The sequence below is a fragment of the Lynx rufus genome, unplaced genomic scaffold, assembly GCF_022079265.1.
Source record: "Lynx rufus isolate CCGP_SWC_20201006 ecotype Redwood Valley unplaced genomic scaffold, mLynRuf1.p SCAF_17, whole genome shotgun sequence".
Lineage (NCBI taxonomy): Eukaryota > Metazoa > Chordata > Mammalia > Carnivora > Felidae > Lynx > Lynx rufus.
In genome coordinates this window covers 26,760,232-26,781,434 of record NW_025814831.1, presented here as the reverse complement: position 1 = coordinate 26,781,434, position 21,203 = coordinate 26,760,232, and the positions used below count along the sequence as shown (strand labels likewise).

The following is a 21,203-nucleotide window of genomic DNA, read 5'->3' as shown; positions in this document are numbered from 1 at the left end:
TGACAGGGCTCCCGGGAATAGAGCCATACCACTCTCCCTGATGATCTCAGCAATTAGCTGCTTCTCCCAGACAGAGTTGGGGTCAAATCCACGCATGTCCTCTTCCCACCAAAGCCCACTCTCTCCAGGCTTGCTGGGGAGGAAGAATAACTACAGCCCCCCTGGGATTTGTCTGTGTGAGGGCAGGGTGCACGAAGTTTGAGGCAGAAGTGAATGGACGGGTGTGCTTCTTAGGGAAGCAGCAGAAAGGTGACAAGAAGTGGACAGTGGCCCCCGAGAGGGCCCTGGCACCATGGACAATGATGAACCTCTTGAGCCTGAGACAAAAGGTGAACAGGCATCCCATCTCTCACCACTCGGGCCCTTCTGGGCTGTCTCAGTATAACACCCAGTGATCACAGGGACCCTGAAGCCCCCTTCCCTCCTCACCCGGGATCCTCTAGAATTGGGATGATGTGTTACGTCAACTTGGCCTCAGGGCCTCCCAAACAGGGAATGAGACAGTTGGAGGCAATGCTATGCTGGAATTGGCTCGTACTAGCTCTGGCCAACTTTAATTTCCGCTTTGTGAGCTGTCTGACATCATGTTGGTAGTTTGAAATCAGCCATGCTGGGAATATTTACCCCACCTGAATTAGCTAACTTTACAAATCAAGGATTTTTTTTTTTTTTTTCCGGAGAGCCAGTTAAACACGTAATAGCATTCTACTGGTTGGATGGAATTCCAAAATTGTGTGTCTAATGAGAATATTGAGACTCAGAAAGTCATAACTTTTTGATGGCTGCATTTGATGGCTAAGCTGCTGTATATCTTCTAACTGCTGGGCCACTATTACTTCCACCCCTTATCACACAGACCTTGTCTTACAGTCTCGGAAATAATTCCTGGAGCTTGGTGTACGGAGAAGGACTAAGAAAACATCTGCATGAACTTATTAGGAAGCCCGCCATCTGAGAACTTGGGTGGTTAAAACTGGGGACCCCTGCCACAAATGCTCAGTCCACCCATAGAGTAGATTGGCTAAGTTTTGATGGGTTACCTGCTGGTAGAGCATGGCTCCCCCAAACACTGCATCCTGTGGATGTGGGAGGAGTAGCTCTAGACTCCTATGTGTGGCTTTCAGGAACTCATCCTAGTCCCAGATCAGTGGTCCAGCCGCAGAAAACTCAGGTCCAGCAAAGTATCGGGACTGCTATAAGGGAAGCTTAGGACACGTGTATTTAATCATAGCAATTAGTTTCAACCCCAGCAAGATTTTGAAAGCTCTTCCTTCTTTTTTGTTTTAATGTTTATTTATTTTTGAGAGAGAGTGCAAGCCAGGGAGGGGCAGAGAGAGGGCAACAGAGGATCCCAAGCAGGCTCTGCGCTGACAGTAGTGAACCAGATGCGGGACTCAAACTCATGAACCGTGAGATCATGACTTGAGCCGAAGTCAGACGCTTAACCGACTGAGCCACCCGGGTACCCCCTGAGCTCTTCCTTCTTCATGATCCTAAAATAAATGTTGGATTGGAAGGAAGAGAAGCTAGGTCAAATTCTTAGGAATCAAATTATCCTTCTTTCTCCTTGGGACTGCTTGTGTTCCCTTGCATTTTATGGATGTCCCAAGTCACCCACTCTGCCCTGCCCCTCGCCTTCTGCAACATCGTTTGTGCCTGCCAATGAGGCAGCCTAGGCATCCACACACATCCTCTCCCTGAAAGAGTAAAGCAGGCCCTGAACCCCACCCAAGCCGACAAGAAGGAAAATAGTGGCAAAGAGCCAATCTCTGAGATGGGCCCAAAGCAGGGAATGAGCAGGGAGTCTGCAGAGGACATGAGGGGGTGTTTAGCACAAGACTCTACAGACGATCAGGCGGTGGCCCTGCGTCCGAGAGGGAGGGCTTGTAGAATGTAGTCCCTGACGGGACTGAATGCACATCGCAGTTCCTTGGCTGGTGGGGGGAGGTCCTCCAGGACCTAGCTGGCAAAGGAAGGGGGTGGGGGTGGGGGGAGAAGCCACAGGTAGACTTCACACCTGAGAGGCCCTCAGGTTTCATTTCCAGAATCAAGGAGATGAGTTTTTCTTCTAGATGAACCTGAAACCGAGCCAGCAGCCCGGAACAGTGACGAGACCTTCTACTGTGAGGCTGAGGCCACTGTGGCTGTAGAAAAAGAGAAGCCAGGCGGGGAGAGCTCAGAAACAGACCTGGAGATCGAAGGTGACCATGGGCGCTTAGTGGACAGGGTGGGGGTGCGCCTCCTTCCTCAGAAGCTGGAGACCTCAGCTCTCCCGGGTCGGCCGTGGCTCTGCCCAGTGGGCCACCCCACAGAAGGAACGTGGCAGCAACCTCTGGGGCAGTCCTATGCCACGTCCTCTTCGAGGCTGGCCTGGTGGCAGCAGCTGCCCCATGCTCGTGGCCTACCTGCTGAGCACAGTGGTCGCATCAGCTTGTTGAAAGTGGAACCAGTACTTACACAGGGATTTCCGGTTTTCTAAATGTTTCCACGTGTGGCATCTTATGTCCTCTTTGCAATAATCCCAGGAGGTTGTCATCATTACCCTCCTTTTAAAGAGGAGGAGACTGAGGCTTAAGGAGATTGTGTGAGTTGCCCAAGGCCACAGAGAGCTGCCAATGTTTGCTGATCCCCTGTTCACGCTGCTCTGCTGATCTGCCTTCGTGCTCGGTGTTGTGGGGCCGCTGGACCGTCTGTGGCCCCTCTTGCAACCCGGTGACTTTTCTCTTTACTCACATTAGACTTCTTGGTTACCCTACTTGAGAGTTTGCTCTGGACAAAGCCAAGTGTGCCCTGTGGGGGTGGGGAGGAAGAGGGCCGGCTGAGCTGTTATTGCAAACAATGCCTCCACCCTCTTCGCCCTCTCCATTTCCCCAGGGAGGGAAGTGCCAAGAACACCTGTGAAGCAAGGTGAGCACATGGCTCGCCCCACCTGAAAGCTCAGCCCAGAACTTCCAGGCTGAGGCTAGCCCACTGCCTTCGTCTCCTGTGTTCTGGCGGCTGGGTCAGTCCGTTCATAAACCTCCCTACCGTGGCCAGCGTACAACTTCCCCTCCCCATATGCCTCCTCCCTGCCCCCGCCCTCATCTCGTTGCTTTTTCTGACTTCTTTTCCACGTCCAGGCTGCCGCTAGTGTGCTGATGTTGGTTTCAACCCGGACCTTTACCTGGTTGGTGGGGGGGGGGGGGGGGGGGGGGTGGCAGATAGAAACTGGATGTTTTGTCCCAGACTCCTGCTTCTGTCGCGTCTTCCCCCCACCTGCCCCCCCCAGCTCCCCACAAGAGATAACACGGTTGCCAGCTGCCTCTAAAATATAACCATAGCGACTACAGCTAGAAAGGGTCAGCAGAGTGAAACAGAGCAGAATTAGTGTCGAGGACAAAGGTGGGGGGTACCTACCGCCTGCCTTGGCAAAGAAGAATCTCTACAGGCAGCTAGGCTGTGCTGGGGCAGAAACTCAGGGCCCAGCTGCTCTAGCAGCTGGTGCCCCCTGGTGCCGAGGAGCTGGGAATGGGGCCGGAGGGCTTCTCTGAGCTGGCCTGAGACGTGAGCCCCCGGTGGAACAGCAAGCTGGCAGTGAGGCTACAGAAGAGGGAGAGAAGGCAGAAATTGGGCACCTGCCACGTGCAGTTTTGCTTATGCGACAGCGGTCCTCAGTCGGAGGCGATTTTGCACCCCAGGTGACATTTGGCAACCCTGGGGGGGGGGGAGGGGATGCTACTGGCATCTCACTGGCAGAGGCCAGGAATCCTGCTAAATATCCTTCACCGCTCAAGACAGCCCCTTGTGACAGAGAATGACCCAACTCAAAATGTCAGCAGCGCCGAGCTTGAGAGAGCCTACCCTACAACCATCCCAAAGAGAAGGCCAGTTAGAAGCTGTGCCTGCAGAGTGAGCCTCCTCGTAAAGTTGTCTGTTCACCAACAAATCTCACGTTGTCTGCCTCATAAAATGTCCGAGGTGGGTTGGCTAAAGGCCCTGGCATCCAAAGGGATCACAGATGCACGCTTAGACCCCAGCTAGCCACGCGAGGCCCAGCTGTTGAAGGGACCCACTTAATGAGGACACAGCTGTGAGGGCATATGGAATCCAGGGAGGGCCATTGACCACGAGCCAGGCCCATCTAAAGTCCAAGGAACAAAGGCCCCAAGAGCTTGGAACGGAGAGATAAAGTCCCCAATTCTGGTAGCTGGTGTTAGCACCGATGAGCTGTGTGTGATTTGCGGCTAGATTTGTCATTGGTAAAGTAGACACAATAGTCCTTTTTGTCAGGAAAAATGACATACAAGTCTTTGAAAGAGGAGTATCAATTCAAATACAAGTTTGTTTGTTTCCACGTGATTTGGGGAGGTCTCTCCATCTTGCAGTGATTTGCCACCTTGAGAAACCCACTCAGTCCCACTTGGGGTTTTGAAAGTTGGAACCTCTCTAAATCTTTAGTAAGGCTTTATTCGTGGCTCTCAGTTCAATAGTGGTAGTGAAACTGAAACAAATAGAGGTTCCTTCAGCCGTCACAAATCAGCTTTCGGTTTGGCCTTTCAGAGCCATCCCAAGGTGGACAAGAGAGCTGGCCTTTATGCATCCTTGATAATCAGTCCTGGATGTGGGCAACACGGGAAGGTGTGGGCACGCTGCTCCCTCTCCTGGGAAGGCTTGGGGCCTAAAACCAGGGGCCTTATCTCTTACTCAGAGGGAGATTTGGGGCTTTCTGGAGTTTGGGTCTCCCCCTCCCGCCTCTGGCCGTCTTCCGATTAGAGCTGCCCTCCACCACACACACCCACAGGGACATCCTCAGGCAGAGGGGACACCGGGCAGAAGCGTACTTGGCCCAGGGTTAGAGGAGAAATGAGGCAAAGATGGAAGAAAAACCCCACTTCCTCCATTTTTTTGTGTAGATACGGAGAAACTTTTCACCACCGGACAAAGGGAACTGTACCTGGAGGCCTGCAAACTGGTGGGTGTAGTGCCCGTCTCCTACTTTATCCGGAACATGGAGGAGTCCTACGTGAACCTCAACCACCATGGGCTGGGACCCAGTGGTACCAAGGCTATTGCCATAGCCCTGGTGGTGAGCATGCTAATGGGGGCCCTTGATGATGGGTAGAGGCGGGGGTTGACAGAGTAGTGGGCTCAAGACTCAGAGAGACCCCCCATGGGATCCTAAATTGCAAGCTTTATGCCCGCCCTGCCCTAGGCTCTGCTTGACTGCCAGTCGATTTACGTAATAGGCATGGATGCCCCACTGGCTCCTGGGAAGGGGGCTGCTAGGGACCTTGGCTTTGGAAGTCTATGCTCTTTCTGATTCAGGAAGTAAAGGCAGCAGCCACAGGTAAGTGGCTCGGCTTGTCACTAATGCTGGTGCATGATACAAAATGCCAGCCTGGATCTCAATTCCAAAGCTCACCTTTGCTATAAAGGTGTTCACTACTGAGCTGTTCTATTCAAAGTTTGCCTTTTGCAATGTTGCAATTCTTTTTTTTTTTTTTTAAATAGTGCAGCCACTTTATTTTTGTTTTGTTTAATGTTTATTTATTTTTGAGACAGAGAGAGACAGAGCATGAACGGGGGAGGGTCAGAGAGAGAGGGAGACACAGAATCGGAAGCAGGCTCCAGGCTCTGAGCTGTCAGCACAGATCCCGACTTGGGGCTCGAACTCACGGACCGTGAGATCATGACCTGAGCCGAAGTCGGACGCGTAACCGACTGAGCCACCCAGGCGCCCCATTTTGCAATGTTGCAATTCTTAAAAAGATCACACTGTAAAATAACTCATGTTTTTGCATAGGAATAATGTCCTCTCTCTCTCTCTCTCTCAGCCTGGCATGAGCAACCAAGGACTTGACCTTGAATTCATCATAGCCTTATATAATTATAATTGATTGTATACAAACCAGCTTCCATCCCAGAAAAACAGATCATGTAACAACTGTATGTCAGCACAACACTGTTTGTTCATTTAGGACGGTAAAGAGAAAGTTTGATTTAAAAAAAAAAAGCACTCATTCATTTTGGGAAATATCATAGCATTTGCATTTGGCACATGCCCATTAAGAGGCCACGTGAAATACGAGATCGTGCTGCTTTCTGGAGGAGGGAGGAAAGAGGGGAAGAGCACAAAAAGAACAAAGGCATCTTGAAATTTATTGAGTGTTGAAAGACTGATTAATGAGGTGTTAGGAATGCACCATTACGGCATGAGTTTCACGAAAAAAACGGATAATGCAATTCTCTCGGGACTTGGGCTGCTTGCCTCTTAGTGACAACAGTTTCTGTTTGGGGGGAGTTTCTTTTTCCCTGATTCTCTGTGTCACTAATTTGACAATTAATCACTGTGACATGCTGGGGGACTGAACTGTTATTTATCTTTTGTACTGTTTAACTTTGCACATGTTGTGTTTCCCTGGCTCGGCTTAAAAGCACGCTGATGGTAGTGCTCATATCTCATGCTTCCCGTCCATCTCTCACCTGCCTGCCTCGACGCCCTCGTGCTTGGCGGGGTGCAGGGATGTCCTCTGCTCATCCTTGTTTCTCCAGACACTGGCACAAAGAGCAACCAGCGGCCACTGGCCTGTGTGACGTGAATGTGGACAGGCCTGGTGCGGGCTCTGCCCGCTGCCCCACACACTGCGCTAGTCCCCAGGGTGACTATGCAACTGGTCGTCCGGCCCCCGATGCTGGGCACTAACTGACACCTGGCCCCCTGAGCCTTGACCCTTGCCTCTGCACACAATGGAATTTTGCCCACCTCGGAGAGCTGAGGCCAGAAGGCACTTGGTGAAGGCCCTGGGTGGACTGTTAGGCGCTGTGTTATCCGAGCTGTCACATTTGCTCTTTGCGGGGGGGCTAGGACTCCTTCCCGGTGGCTGCCTCTCCTGCCGCTTGGTGCACTTTGAGAATACCCAAATCCAAAGATGTGTCTATTCTTCATACCTTTCTGCACCGGAACTGAGGTGGGGAAGGGAAGAATAACAGTCCTGACTAGAGCTGACCCCGGGCCCTCATGCTGCACGTCGCTTCCTCTCACCTTGCTGCCTGTGGGAGTGCTGACTAGCTTGGATATGGATACTTAAGACTGAAATCCAGGTCCTTCCAAACAGCCTTGGGACAACGTCCTGACTGAAAGAAAGTACCAGATAAGCCAGAGCCTAAACTAGAAGAAAGACCTGTGAAAGAAACAGGCACAGTAAATGCCTTATGTTTAAATACGTTTATTAAAGGCATCAACTTCTCCTTAATGTCAGAGTAGGTCACAGCTTCTCTCCTCCCTGAGAAAGAGCTACAGTCTGTTTAGCTCATCCCTGTGCCCCACACTTTTTAGGGATTTCATTGTTTTTTCTACTTAAAAAAAATTTTTTTTAGTGTTTATCGTCTTTGAGAGAGAGAGAGTACTAGCGGAGGAGGGGCAGAGAGAGAGGGAGACACAGAATCTGAAGCAGGCTCCAGGCTCCACACTGTCAGCCCAGAGCCCGATGTGGGGCTCAAACTCATGAACCCTGAGATCATGACCTTAGCTGAAGTTGGAGGCTTGACTGACTGAGCCACCCGGGCGCCCCAGGATTTCATCGTTTTAATGTCCCCTTTCTAAATTCCCCTGCAGAGCCCCCTTTGGTGGAGGTGCCCAGAATAAGCATATTGTGCTGGCAAAACTCAGCGGAATGGATCATCCCTGTGCTTTCTCCAGAATTGCTAGCCTGCCTCTCCGTACCCTCTGAAAAGGCTGGGATGGTCAAGAGAGAGGACGGGTTCTGGGAAAGGGCAGGGAACTGACTAGGTCGCCGACTACCTCTGTCTTTCTCCCCCTCCTCTTGTGGCGGCTGAAGTCCAACACGAGTGTTGTCACCCTGGAGCTGGCAGACAACTGTATCATGGAGGAGGGCACCTTGAGCCTGGTGCAGATGCTGCAAGAGAACTACTACCTGCAAGACTTGGTACTGTGCTCTGCTCTGCCGATCCCTACCACCTGGGCTCTCGGAACACACCCGACACGGGCCAGAGGCCCCTGCCCAAGCCCTGGCCAGCCTCCGGCTTTCTGCAGCCTGGAGGCCCTCTCCTCCAGATGTGACTCCTCAGAGGAGGGCCACACATCCGAGGCTGGCCGCGGGGAGGGTTGGGAGGGGAGCTGTGTTCCCTGTGGTCCCAGGAACCCTAAGAAACCAATTCTGTCTGCACCTTATAAGCCCTTATTTCTGCAGAGTCACTCTAAAGTGAACCTAAAATAAAGACACGAAATACTTTCATCAAACACAATGTGCCTGGAGATAGATGGTGGTGATAGTTGCACAACCAGGTGAATATACTTGAGACCACGGAGCTATACCCTTTAAAACGGCTAAGATGGTAAATGTTGTGTTATGTCTATTTTTACCACAAAAAAAAAAAAAAAAAGAAAGGGGAAAAAGAGAGGGGAGAAACAATTATGATAATAATGGCTGGTTTATATGAACGTCCCTCCCACTCGCCTGAAAGGAATGTGTCCATTTGTATCCCTGCGTATCCCCAGCAGATTCATTCATGCTTCACCAATCAATGAATGGAATTTATAACAATGAATTACTCAAAGCTAATTTTTCAATTGCCTTACACCAAACTAAACAAAGCTCTCTTGGATTTCAAAAAAGAAATGTACAGTGTGCTTATCTAAAGTGCTAGAGCTGAACTGGAGAGGTGGGGAGTCACCAAAGCCAACTTCAGAAAAACTGAGACCAGTGGGAGGGGCCCTCCAGCCAGGCATTAGGAGGGCTGAGTTCCCATGGTCCTCTGCTCCTTTGCTCTTCCTAATCCATCCTGCCCCTCCTCTCCTGCCCCTCTCCCCACCCAGCCCTACTCCCTGGTGCAGGCCTCAAGTAAGGCTCACACTGGCACCATTCGTTAGTAAGGGCCCTTGGGTGGGATTTTTACACACATGAATGTGTTCTTGCCTTTTAGAATATTTCCAACAATGATCTTGGCTTGAAGGGGGCCAGCACCATCTCAGAATTTCTTCAGAGAAATACCTCTTCGCTCTTGAACCTCCAGCTTTCGGGTGAGCCCTCGGAAGAGGTGGGAAAGGACAAAGGGATGAAAAGAAGAGAAGGGGAAGGGCAGGGAGAATCCAGGGTCTAAGTGAGCCAGACCAGGCCCCTCCGAGTTCTGAGATCAGAAAACTGTGTCCACACCCGCTAAACCCTTCCAGTCATCCTTTCCCCCTCCCCATGGCCACACTGGCGTGCTGGCTTTCCCAAACAAGAAACTTCTGATTCACTCAGCAGCATGCCTGCCTCTGCTTGAAAGTCTCTACCCCAGATAACTGCATGGCTCACTCTGTTGCTTTATCCGTGCTCCTGCTCAAATGTCATCTCCTGAGGGGGCTTCCCTCCCCTCTCCTCCATCACCATCACTATCCTGTTTCCATTACTTGTTTTTTCTTAACAGCATTTATTGCCCCCTGGCCCCTTATTGTACACTCACTTTTTAATTAGTCTGTTATCTGTCTCTCTCACAGAAAAAAAAAAAAAAGTCACTTGAGAACCCAGGTTTGTGGTTTGAGTTTATACTGTCTTCAGGGTCCTGGAACCCCTAAGAAATTAACCTAAGTCGTCCTATACTGGTAATACCCTGGGGCATGCAACAGACACAAACAGAAAACCTCATTGGAGGAATGACCCTTGACCCAGGCTGCAGGCTGCTTGGGATTCCCACAGATAAAGCTCCCATGAAGATGGGCTCAGAGTCCAAAATTGCAAAACAAGGACACAAAACACCGTGAGAGCAGCCAGATTCTAACAAGCAGCAGCATCAGACCCTCAAGGACTACAGAAAATAGAATTATCAGAAATAAACTGTACATTTGGTGACCATATAATTTATCTTCCAACTGCATAGAAGCACTATTAATTAACTAAAACTGCAAGCAAACAGATATCTTGACCCCAACAGTAAACTACGTTTAATATGATTAAGAACATAAAAATAAAAACACACAAGAACAAAATACTATTTTTTAAAAGACCTCCCCAAAATAGAATTTCTGGAAATGGCAAGTATATAATCATTCAAACTAGAGACTCAATGGATACATTTAACAGCAAATTAGAATCGGGTGAATAAAATTAATGACCTTGAAAATCCTTTGCAGTACAGAAAGATAAAGATGGGGGTGCCTGGGTGGCTCAGTCGGTTAAGTGACTTCGGCTCAGGTGATGATCTCTCAGCTCGAGTTCAAGCCCCACGTCGGGCTCTGTGCTGACAGCTCAGAGCCTGGAGCCTGCTTCAGATTCTGTGTCTCCCTCTCTCTCTGCCCCTCCCCCGTTCATGCTCTGTCTCTCTCTGTCCCAAAAATAAATAAACGTTGAAAAAAAAAAATTAAAAAAAAAAAAAAGTATCCAGAGAGAAAATGCAAAAATAGAGTTTGTGTAATTTTTAATATCAATGTTATGACATATCAGGTTCTCTTCTCCAATTTCCTCTTTTTCACTCTAAATATATCTCCTATTTCTATAGCAAGTAGATTTATCTCATTCTCTGGAACAGCTGGATAGTATTCCGTGGGATGGATACAGCATAGTTTATCTAACCTCTCTCCATTTGTGTGTGTATGGAAGGGGCACATTTCCAGTTTTTCAATCTTTCAAATAATTTTTAAAGAACTTTCTTGTACATGCAACTTTTGGACATATGTTCTAGTATTTCTAGATAGACACCCAAGAGCAAAATTACGGAATATAAAAAGATACACCTATTTTTCTGAAGTTGGAAAAGAATTTCCAAATCTCCCCTCAAGAAGACCGTGCCAGGGGCGCCTAGCTGCCTCAGTCAGAAGAGTGTGTGACTCTTGATCTCAGGGTTGTGAGTTTGAGCCCCACGTTGGGTGTAGAGATAACTTTTAAAAACGGCCTAGGGGGGCGCCTGGGTGGCTCAGTCCGCTAAGCGTCCAACTTCGGCTCAGGCCATGATCTCACGGTCCGTGGGTTTGAGCCCTGCGTCGGGCTCTGGGCTGATAGCTCAGAGCCTGAAGCCTGCTTCGGGTTCTGTGTCTCCCTCTCTCTCTGACCCTCCCCCATTCATGCTCTGTCTCTCTCTGTCTCAAAAATAAATAAGCATTAAAAAAAAAAAAAAAAAAAGGCCTAGGGGCGCCTGGGTGGCTCAGTCAGTTACGCATCTGACTCTTGATTTCGGCTCAGGTCATGATCTCGTGTTTCGTGGGATGGAGCCCTGCATGAGGCTCTGTGCTGATAGCAAGGAGCCTGCTTGGGAGACTCTCTCCCTTTCTCTCTCTCTCTCTCTCTCTGCCCCTCCCCCGCTCACCCTTTTTCTCAAAATAAATAAACATTTGAAAAAAAAAAAAAGAAGATGGTACCAGGTTACAGTTCTACAATGAACTGTTTTCTGTTTCCCTGTACTACGTCCGTTTTGGCTATCAGCAAGTTATCTGTGAATCAGAATGATTAAAAGTGTGGATGTTGAGGTCAGCGCTTGGGTCCAAATTTCAAGCACTGGGTTTACCTCTGTTTCTTCAAGTCTTTTTTTTATCTTCCTCAATAAAGTCCTATGCTTTTATTCCATTAGAAATCCTGCACATTTCATATCAGGCCCAGGTGTTTTATCATTTTATTCCTGTGTGAACAGAATGTTTTTTCTATCATATATTCTAAGTGGTTATTACTGATATGTCTGGCAGCTATTAATTTCTGTACGTTGATCCTATGTCCAGTGACTTTATTGAATTATCTTATTCGTTCTAACATTCTGTCAGTTAATTTTCTTGGATTATTTAGGCAGGCGATCATGTCTGTAAATTATAGGAGTTTTGTCTCTTCTTTCCAATAGCTGCAGCTCCTAATGATTTTTCTAGTCGCATTGGCTAACACCTCTAATATAACATTAAATAATACAGAAAGCTCTGTAAAAATACAAATTACCCAGCCCTATCCCAGACTGCTGAATCAGAATCTTGAAAGGGATGGGTTTGGGAATCTGTATTTTATCAGACTTCCCAAATGACTCTGTTACTGCCAGCTCCGTACTATTTGTAACCACTGATGTAGACACAACAATTTGAATAGGTAATAACCTAATTTTACACATTGACTAGCTTATCATCTCGTTTTATTGCACTGGTACAAATACAACCAAGAAGCATTTGTGTCTAGGTGGACTCATTCATTCATTCAGGAAACATTTACGGAGCACCTATCATGTGCCAGGCACTATTTAGGTGCTAGAGATACAAAGATTATTAAGGGTTTAAAGAAGAAATTTGGGGATAAGTCTCTATATCATTTATTTCCCAGAAATCGCATATATTTTCCAGAAATCTTTTAAACTATTCAGCAGGGCTGGGGTGAGAGTAAGATGAGGAAGGCACACACCTCGATCACAGAACTCAAGGGGCTCAAAAAAGTCAGTAACTAAGTAAATAATATCCTGTTGCAATATTTGTCAAAGTCAAAAATAATGCGAAAAATGCCTGTGGTGAACAAAATATCCACACTTTAAATACAAAATAGGATCCAACAGGGACAGGTTATTGGTGAGGTGAGTGAGGCCTAACCATTCAAGTACAGTGTCAGATCCTGCCTTTATTTAAAATTTAAAAATTTTGAGGGGCGCCTGGGTGGCTCAGTCAGTTAAGCATCTGACTCTTGATTTCACCTCAGGTCATGATCTCATGGTTAGTGGCTTTGAGCCCCCACGTTGGCGGGCTCTGTGCTGGTAGCTCAGAGCCTGCGTGGGATTCTTTCTCTCCCTTTCTCTCTGCCCCTCCCCTGGTCACACACACACTCTCTCTCAAGATAAATAAGTGAACATTAAAAAAAATACAATTTTGTTGATCATAGATGTCTTGCATTAGTTTTGACTTTTACAAATATTAAGACGTTACTCCCTGTGATTACGGAGCTTAGATTTTGCACACAGAGGGAGTGCCTCACTTGTGCCTCTCTGGTCATGGCCCTGCCGCTGGATTCATATTTTTAATAATGTTACAGAATTTAGGCGCTAAGCTAGGGGGTCGATGCTGCCAGTGGGGGCACAGGGCATGCTGTACTGACTTCTGGAACTCCCCGAGCTATCATGGCAGAGAAAGGAAGGGATGTTAAAGGGGATGGCAAATAGTTGCCCTCTTTTCTCTTGTTTTCTTCCATGTCCATATATTTGCTTTAAGCACTTGCCACCTTTCCTGTGGCTGATGGTTGCAAAGGGGAGAGACTGGCAGGGCTAGAATGCAGGAGGGTGAGGGAGCCCTAGTCTGGACAGCATTGCAAACACCCACCTTCACTACAGGAAATAACTTCAAGGACGAATCCGCAGAGCTGTTCTGCCAAGCCTTCTCGGTAAGTAACAAGGGGGCAGGAGCAACCCAGCCCTGTGGGGGATGGCCCTGGGAGATGTGGGGGATCTGGAGGGTGGCTCTTGGTATAGAGAAGTGAGGTCACTTGAATGTTTAGGGAGCTGGTGAGTGGCTGAACTCTGCCGATCCTGACCAAAGCGCAGCAGAGGGAGGGCTGTTTGGATGGGACTAGACCCTCCTAGCAGTCACCGACGGTTAAACAAAAAAATGCACAAGAAGTCATCTTCAGTCTAAAAACTCTAGTCCACCCGATTTTTGGTGTGTGGGAGCCCTCCATCACAACGCCCTGAGATAAGAGAGGTATTTGCGGTCACATAAAAGACAAAAATCACCTCTCTCTGCACCGTTTCTCTCTCCAGGCCAATTACCGAATTAAGACACTGGATCTCAGCCACAACGAGTTCTCTGATAAGGGAGGAGAACACCTGGGGCAGATGCTGGGTGAGTCCCCCACGGGGGCAAGGGGCCAGCCTAGGAGAGGGCACTCGGCAGACAGTCACCTGTCAGAGCTGCATCTCCTGGTTTTTATTGTTATTGAACGTTCTGGTTATAAAAAGTGATGTAAACCACACCCCAAATACATTTAAAGTGGAGCGAGCACCTAGATGCGGGAAGTAAAACTTTAAAATGATTAGAAAAACAGGGGTGCCTGGGTGGCTCAGTTGTGGCTCAGGTTATGATCTCACAGTTGATGAGTTTGAGCCCCGCGTCAGGCTCACTGCTGTCGGCATGGCAGTGCAGAGCCCACATCAGATCCTCTGTCCCCCTCTCGTTCTGCCCCTTTGCCACTCATGCTCTCTCTCAAATAACTAAACAAATAAAACATTTTTTAAAAACTATAAAATGACTAGAAAAACATAACTTGCTGACCTCAAGGAAGCAAAGGATTATTAAATATGCACAGTGGGCATAAACTGTAACAAAAATGATTCATTTACTTGACAACAATAAGTTTAAAACTTATTTATGATAAAAGATTGGGCAATGTTAAAAGATAAGTGACAGAAAATAGATAGTTGCAGTATTTGTATAATATAAAAAATTTGTCTTTAGAATATTGATAAAAGATCCTACAGATCCATGACAATGATAAATACTCCCAATAAAACAATGGTCAAGGCCTATGGACAGTGAAAACAGAAAGCCAAATTCCTAAGCTCTTTAGTAATTAGAGGAATGCAAAACAAACAAAAAGATTCCCCTTGTCATCTACCGAAGCTGCAGAAATTACAAGTGAGAGAACATCCAGTGAAGTAAACACAAGGGAGAAATAAGAACTCTCTGAAGCTGCTAGGTAAAGGCACCTTGGAGATTAGTTTGACAGTATTTAGTGAAATTAAAAATGTATTCTTTGATATAGCAATTCACCTGTGCATGTCTCGGAGAAGCTCTCACACGTATGCAGAGAGAGATGTCCGAGGAGGTTCACTGCAGATTTGTTATAAAATTTTAAAAAAGAAAGAAAGAAAGAAAGAAAGAAAGAAAGAAAGAAAGAAAGAAAAAGAAAGAAAAGAAAGAACCTAAGTGTTCATTCCTGGGGAAATTAGTAGGGGGGGGGGTCATTATGAGCAAAGGAGATGCTACTTTAGGTGGAGGAGTGAGAAAAAGCCCTACAGGGAAGGTGGCTTTTTGCTGAAACCTGAATATCAAAGAAGAGTCAGCCATGCTAAGTTCCAGAAGCACAGCATTCCAGGCGGAAAGAACAGACTGGGGGGGGGGGGGGGGCGGGTTTGGAACCCTGTGGCTGCAGCAGAGCAGGGGAAGGGAATGGAAGGAGGAGGTCACCAAGGTGGCCTGCAGCCGCTAAGGTCGGGCTTTGTGGGCCATGAGGTGCATGAAATCTGGATTTTATTCTCCATGTGCTGCGAAGCCATTGAAGGACGTTAATGCAGGGGAGTGACATGGCTTGATTTGCAGTTCCTCTAAGGAACTGTTTTGTGACGTTTTACGCAGTTTTATGAAGAACACAACTGAAGACAACCAGACTCTTAAATACAGAGAACAAACTGGTGGCTGCCAGGAGCAGCAGGGGGGCGGGGGGGGGGGCGAGGAAGGGGGGGCATGGGTGAAATAGGCAAAGCAGATTAAGAGGTACAAACTTCCAGTTCATGGAGATGAAAAGTGTAACATAGAGAATATTGTCAACAGTACTGTAATAGCATTGTTTGGTGACAGATGGTGATACACTTACGGTGGTAAATGCTGTGTATAGAATTGTTGAATCAATACATTGTACACCTGAAAGTAACATAACATTGTATGTTAATGACACTTAAAAAAAAAAATGGAAGAAGGGAGGCCAGTTAGGAGGCTAATGCCGTAGTCCAGGCAAGACAGGACAATAGCTGGAGCTGAGGGAGGAGGTAGTAATAGGAGTGAATGGATCCAGACTTACTTTGGAAGTAAAGCCAAACCCACTTGCTGATGTGCAGAACGAAGGAAAGGGAGAAAGATAGATGCCTGGTTATTTTGTTTCAGGAACTGGTTGGAGGGAAAACTCAGGGAGTAACAGGTATGGAGGGACATGAGTCAGGAGCCAAAATTCCCATTTTGGCCATGTGATGTTTGTGTTGCCTGTTTGACATCTACATGGAGACACCTGATTTGTTATATGATTTTAGAGCTTGGTGAGCAGGTCAGGACTGGAGATACACGCATCTGGGAGTTATAGGCATTCTAATGCATTTAAAACCACAGGGCGAGATGAGATCCTGGCAAGGAGTGTGGATAGAGTTGAGAAGGCAGCCGTCCCATCACTGCCTGGGTCACTCTGACACTTTTAGGTGTACCAGAGGCGGGGAGGAGGAACCTGAGCAGGAGTGGTCAGTCAAGGAGGGGAAGGTGAAGTATCCAGGAGCCAAGTAAGGGATTCTTTCAAGAAGGGGGAAATCTTCGGCGGGGTCAAGTGTTGCTTAGTGGTTAAATAAGATGAGGTCAGAAAAGCGACCACAGGACTCGTCAACATGGAGATAATTGGTGACCTTGACAAGTGCCATGAGTGTGGAGACCCGCCCCCAGGGGGTGGAGTTGAAAATGGGACGCCAAGAAGTGAAAGGCAACGTGGGCACCTGCAGAAGCCCCACTGAGACGAGGCTGCGCCAGAAAGATGGGTGATTTGAGAGCAGGAAGGTTCCCAAGGATGGAAGATGCTGATAGGAAGGAAGGAAGATACACGTCTGGGGAAGGAAGGGGAGATGGTGGCAGGAGCAGAATCCTTGAAAAGGCTGGCGGCCACGGAGACTGGAACCGACAGGCAGGGCGCAGCGCTAATAGAGCGAGGAGAAGGAGCGAGCATGCGGGGGCAGGGGGTCTGTCCTGTCGGGAGGGGGGAGCTCTCCCATCTCTCTGCTGCCGCCCCCTCAGTGATGTATGAACAGCACCTTCCTGGAGAGAGGGTTCAGGCCGGCAGGTTTGAGGGAAGGAGCAAGGTCTGCAAGCATTATGGGGCAATTTGAGTCCATCTGAAAACTGATTTTTAAATATTCTAAAACTAAATTTCAGGGATGCCCGGCTGGCTCAGTTGGAACCTGCAGTTCTTTATCTCGGGGTTGTAAATTCAATCCCCATGTTGTGTAGAGATTACTTAAAAATAAAATCTTAAAAAAAAAATCTAAATTTTAAAACAACTTTTTTCCTAATGTTTATTTGTTTTGAAAGAGAGAGAGAGAGAGAGCGCGCATGTTTGAGCATGCCCCAGGCAAGCTGGGGAGGAGCAGACGGGGTCTGAAGCAGGCTCCCCGCTGGCAGCACAGAGCCCGATGGGCTCCAGTTCACAAACGGCAAGATCATGACCTGAGCTGAAGTCGGTTCCTGAGTTCAAGCCCCGCATTGGGCTCTGTGCTGACAGTCCAGAGCCTGGAGCTTGCTTCGGATTCCGTGTCTCCCTCTCTCTCTTCCCCTCCCCAGTTTGCACACACACACTCTCTCTCTCTCTCAAAAACAAAAAAAAAAAAAACATTAAAAAGGGAGAGAGAGAATGAGGGAGAGGATGAAGGCGGGAGAAAGTTTGTTCTCAAAATAAGATACTGTGTTCACTTTATGCAAAGTAGCTCCTGGTTGTTGACACAAGAGACCCACAACCAGCACACAGGGCACTGACCATGGAGAAGAAAATAGAGTAAGACATCGTCCTGGGCCTGAGGGTTGAAGGCCATGCCTCCCACCCAGTAAAACTTCAGGAGTGCTTCAGCGTCTTTCCAACAGTGTCCTCAGCATATCCGCCCTCCCCAATAAAAATAACGATGATGATGTGTTTCCACATGATGTTTTCCCCAACCCTCCGCAGCACATAAGGAAAAATATTTTTAAGTTAAAAAGTTCTATGCAAGTTAAAACGTCTGTGCAAGTCAGCTTCTAGACAAGCCTGATGCTGCAGCACTTACAAGTGATAGTGTCCCGAAAGCTTTCTGGAGCCACCTCTGCTCCTGAAGTTCTCCAGGAAAAACACATCACGTGGGGTCATATGCCCTGCCCACCACAGCCTCCCTCCCTAAATACAACCCCTGTTCTCCATGCTCTCTCTTCCTAGTGTAATGGTTGCACAACATTCTACCAAATGGATGTTTATTCTGTACTTTACCCTTCCCCTGTGAGTCATGAGTGTTACTTTTATAAGTGATGCCATGATAAACACCTGATAAATCACTCTTCTCATATCCTGCACTGTCTCCTTAGGAAGAGCCTCAGGGTGATATTGCTGTGTGAGGGGGCACACACAGTCTGATAGCAAAATATCTGTGACCACCTCACATTTGCCAAATTGTGGCAATTTGCTTGCCCCCTGCGATACAGGAGTATGATTATTTGACTACATTACTGCCAACACTGGGAATCATCTTACAATTTGGGGTTTAAATGAATAATGGAAAAATTATTGCCCCAGCGTTTTACTTTGAGTGAGTATTGAGTAGTCCTTATTCCCCAATGTCGTGGCTATCTGTCAACTCTGAGAGTGGGTTCTCTGGGATTTGGGGCATGCTGAGATGATTCCCTCCCTCCTCTAGCCCTCAATATAGGACTCCAGTCACTGGATCTGAGCTGGAATCAGTTCCACACACGGGGAGCTGTGGCCTTGTGCAATGGTCTCCGGGTAAGTCTCTCTCTGGCAGTGGTGTGTTGAAACCAGTGAGGATGGTCAGGGTTTCGCATCCCACCATCTTGAACCTCTTCCTCATGACCCCCCTGATGAGTACACACTGAGCTCTCATCAAGTGCTTTCACATTGTTAGCATCCCTCCCCAATTCCTGGATGTGCCTTCTTCTTTAGGATAAATCCTACTTCAGCAGATTCACCTTGCTGGGGTCTTGGTGTCATCTTTGGGGATACTTCAAGAGGGCAGTTTAATTAAGGGCTAAAGAATGACCAGACTCTGACTCCCCCCACTGGGAGGGATCTGACTGAGCTCTCCCTCCTGGGGACCACTGAGCACCCAGTCTGGATGGCAGCAGGGGAGAGAAACCAGGGCCTCTTGGCTGGGTGAGTCACATGCAACCTTGATGCTGGTGCTGTTCTTTTTCCTCCCCGGAGGCTAATGTAACCCTGCAGAAACTGGATCTCTCTATGAACGGCTTTGGGAACGAGGGGGCTACGGCCCTGGGAGAGGTCCTCAGGCTCAACAACTCCCTGGTCTACATAGACGTCAGCAGCAATGACATCAGCAACGAAGGAGTCATCAAAATCAGCAAAGGACTGGAGTTCAATGAGAGCCTCAAAGTTCTGAAGGTAAAGTCTTTACTTAAGCTGGGGATGGGCCACTTTGTGTGTGTGTCCGTGTGCATGTGTGCACGCCCATGCTTCTGTGTGCGTCCGTGTTTCCATGGCACCCACGTGTCCACGCTTGTGTGCCTGCATCCATGTATATATCTGTGCGTGCACACCCATGCATCTGTGTGTGTACATCCACGTGTTTATGTGTGTTCATCTGTGTGTGTGCATCCATGTGTGTGTCTGTGCATCCTTGTGCCCATGTGTGTGTATCAGTGCGTGTCCCTGTGTCCTTGTGCGTCCACGCATCTGTGTGTGTGTATGTGTGTATCTGTGGGGGGAGGGTGGGGAGAGCAGAGTGATGGAGTTGCATATTGCTGGAGAGAATCATTGGGAAAATTCACCTTATGTTTCACATGTGCATAGGTTCTTGACTGTCTCTCTCCTGTAAACCTAATGTCACCCTCTGCTGTCACCAGGTGCATGATGTCAACTCCTAACCAGTCTTCCTTCCTCCCATCTGGGTCTCCTCCAGACTCTGCTTCACCCTGAAGCCAGAGTGTGTGTTTTGAGCATAAGTCTGACTTCCACCCCCCCCCATCTAGTCCCCTCCAGCTTAGACTCCCCACTCCGTGGCCTCCTGTGGTGCAAATCCAGTTCTCTCACCCCGGTGTGCTTCTCCAGCCTCAGTTTACCCCATGTTCTCCCTTGTTGTCCAGCCACGGCCTCGGGGGTTTCTTTCAAGATTCTTCCTTATACTCTCATTTCAGTGACTAGTTGACTGGTCATCTCCACTGGTATGAGAGCTTCCTGAGAGCGAACACTGTGTTTGGTCCTGCCCATTACTATTCCCCCGGGCCTAGCTTAGTGCTGGGCCTATAGGAGATGCCTGATGAATGTCAGCTAAGTGAATGAGTGGATCCACCTTTCATTTTAAGTTGATTGGCTTATAGACGCTAATGTATAACATGGCAGCTCCTGGGTGGTTGGAAAACAGAAGAAAGATGAGGACTTCCACTACCGGTTCCCCTTTCTGGGGCTCCTGCCGTGAGCCAGGGGCAGACAGGTGGTTTGCTGCTGGCTCACAGCCCGACCCTCCGACGTGCGCTCCACTAGCTCCCCTGTCAGATGAGAAAGCTGAGGCTCTGTGACTTGCTCGGGTGATGTAGCTCGAGAGGCAAGGAAGTCAGCCTTGCCAGGCTTCCCCGCTGCAGTTCAAATTCCTCAAGATGTGGGGGCGATGCGGGAGGACCACAGGTGTGGGGGTGCTGGTGGAGAAGGACGGGAGTTAGAAATCAGCGATTGGGCGCCTGGGTAGCCCAGTCGGTTAAGCATCTGGCTTCGGCTCATGGTGGTTTACAAGTTTGAGCCCCGCGTCAGGCTCTGTGCTGACAGCTCGGAGCCTGGAGCCTGCTTCAGATTCTCTCTCTCTCTCTCTGCCTTTCCCCCACTTATGCTCTCTTGCTCTCTCTCTCTCTCTCTCAAAAATAAATAAAAACATTTAAAAATTAAAAAAAAAAAAGAAAGAAAGAAATCAGCAACAATGAGCTGCCATCCGAGAGGACAAGCACCTTAGAGCTGCGAAAAGGAAGTCAGACTGCCAGCACTGGAGGGAGCAGGGTGACTGTCTAGTGACAGTGAGAGCTGGGAACGAGGCCTGACCAGAGCAGGAGGAGGAGTAACTCAGAGAAGAGAGACTGATGCAGCCTGCCAGTGGCTCAGCCTCTGTGGAACCGTGAAGCCAAGGAAAGTGCAGAGAACCTGCATCTTCCAAGATTGAAAGGTTGCCTCAACAAAATGGCAATAGGGATTTTCTCTAATTGGTGGCGGTACTGGTGACTTTAACATTTTTTTCTACCTCTTTTTGGATTTTTTCTATAATGACCATGCATCATCGTTTAAATGTTTAAACACGTTGTCCCGTGTTTAAATATACTTAAAATTTGTAAATGTTTTGGGGCGCCTGGGTGGTGCAGTCGGTTAAGCGTCCGACTTCAGCCAGGTCACGATCTCGCGGTCCGTGAGTTCGAGCCCCGCGTCGGGCTCTGGGCTGATGGCTCAGAGCCTGGAGCCTGTTTCCGATTCTGTGTCTCCCTCTCTCTCTGCCCCTCCCCCGTTCATGCTCTGTCTCTCTCTGTCCCAAAAATAAATAAAAAACGTTGAAAAAAATTTTTT

At 48.3% G+C, this 21,203-nt stretch overlaps 1 protein-coding gene across 2 annotated transcripts in view; it reads left to right on the top strand.

Annotated features, from left to right (window-relative positions):
* Positions 1-212: 212 nt before the first annotated feature.
* LRRC74A (leucine rich repeat containing 74A) overlaps positions 213-21,203 on the top strand; it is a 32,941-nt gene continuing 11,950 nt past the window's right edge. The window contains exons 1-9 of one of the 2 annotated variants that reach the window (XM_047080306.1): positions 213-329; positions 2,073-2,201; positions 4,893-5,065; positions 7,818-7,925; positions 8,923-9,019; positions 13,258-13,307; positions 13,684-13,765; positions 18,328-18,413; positions 18,852-19,046. In XM_047080306.1, the coding sequence (XP_046936262.1) occupies positions 293-329; positions 2,073-2,201; positions 4,893-5,065; positions 7,818-7,925; positions 8,923-9,019; positions 13,258-13,307; positions 13,684-13,765; positions 18,328-18,413; positions 18,852-19,046 (957 nt within the window). In that variant the 5' untranslated portion in view covers positions 213-292. The remainder of the gene's footprint in view (positions 330-2,072; positions 2,202-4,892; positions 5,066-7,817; positions 7,926-8,922; positions 9,020-13,257; positions 13,308-13,683; positions 13,766-18,327; positions 18,414-18,851; positions 19,047-21,203) is intronic. The other variant, XM_047080307.1, reaches the window with a different exon arrangement.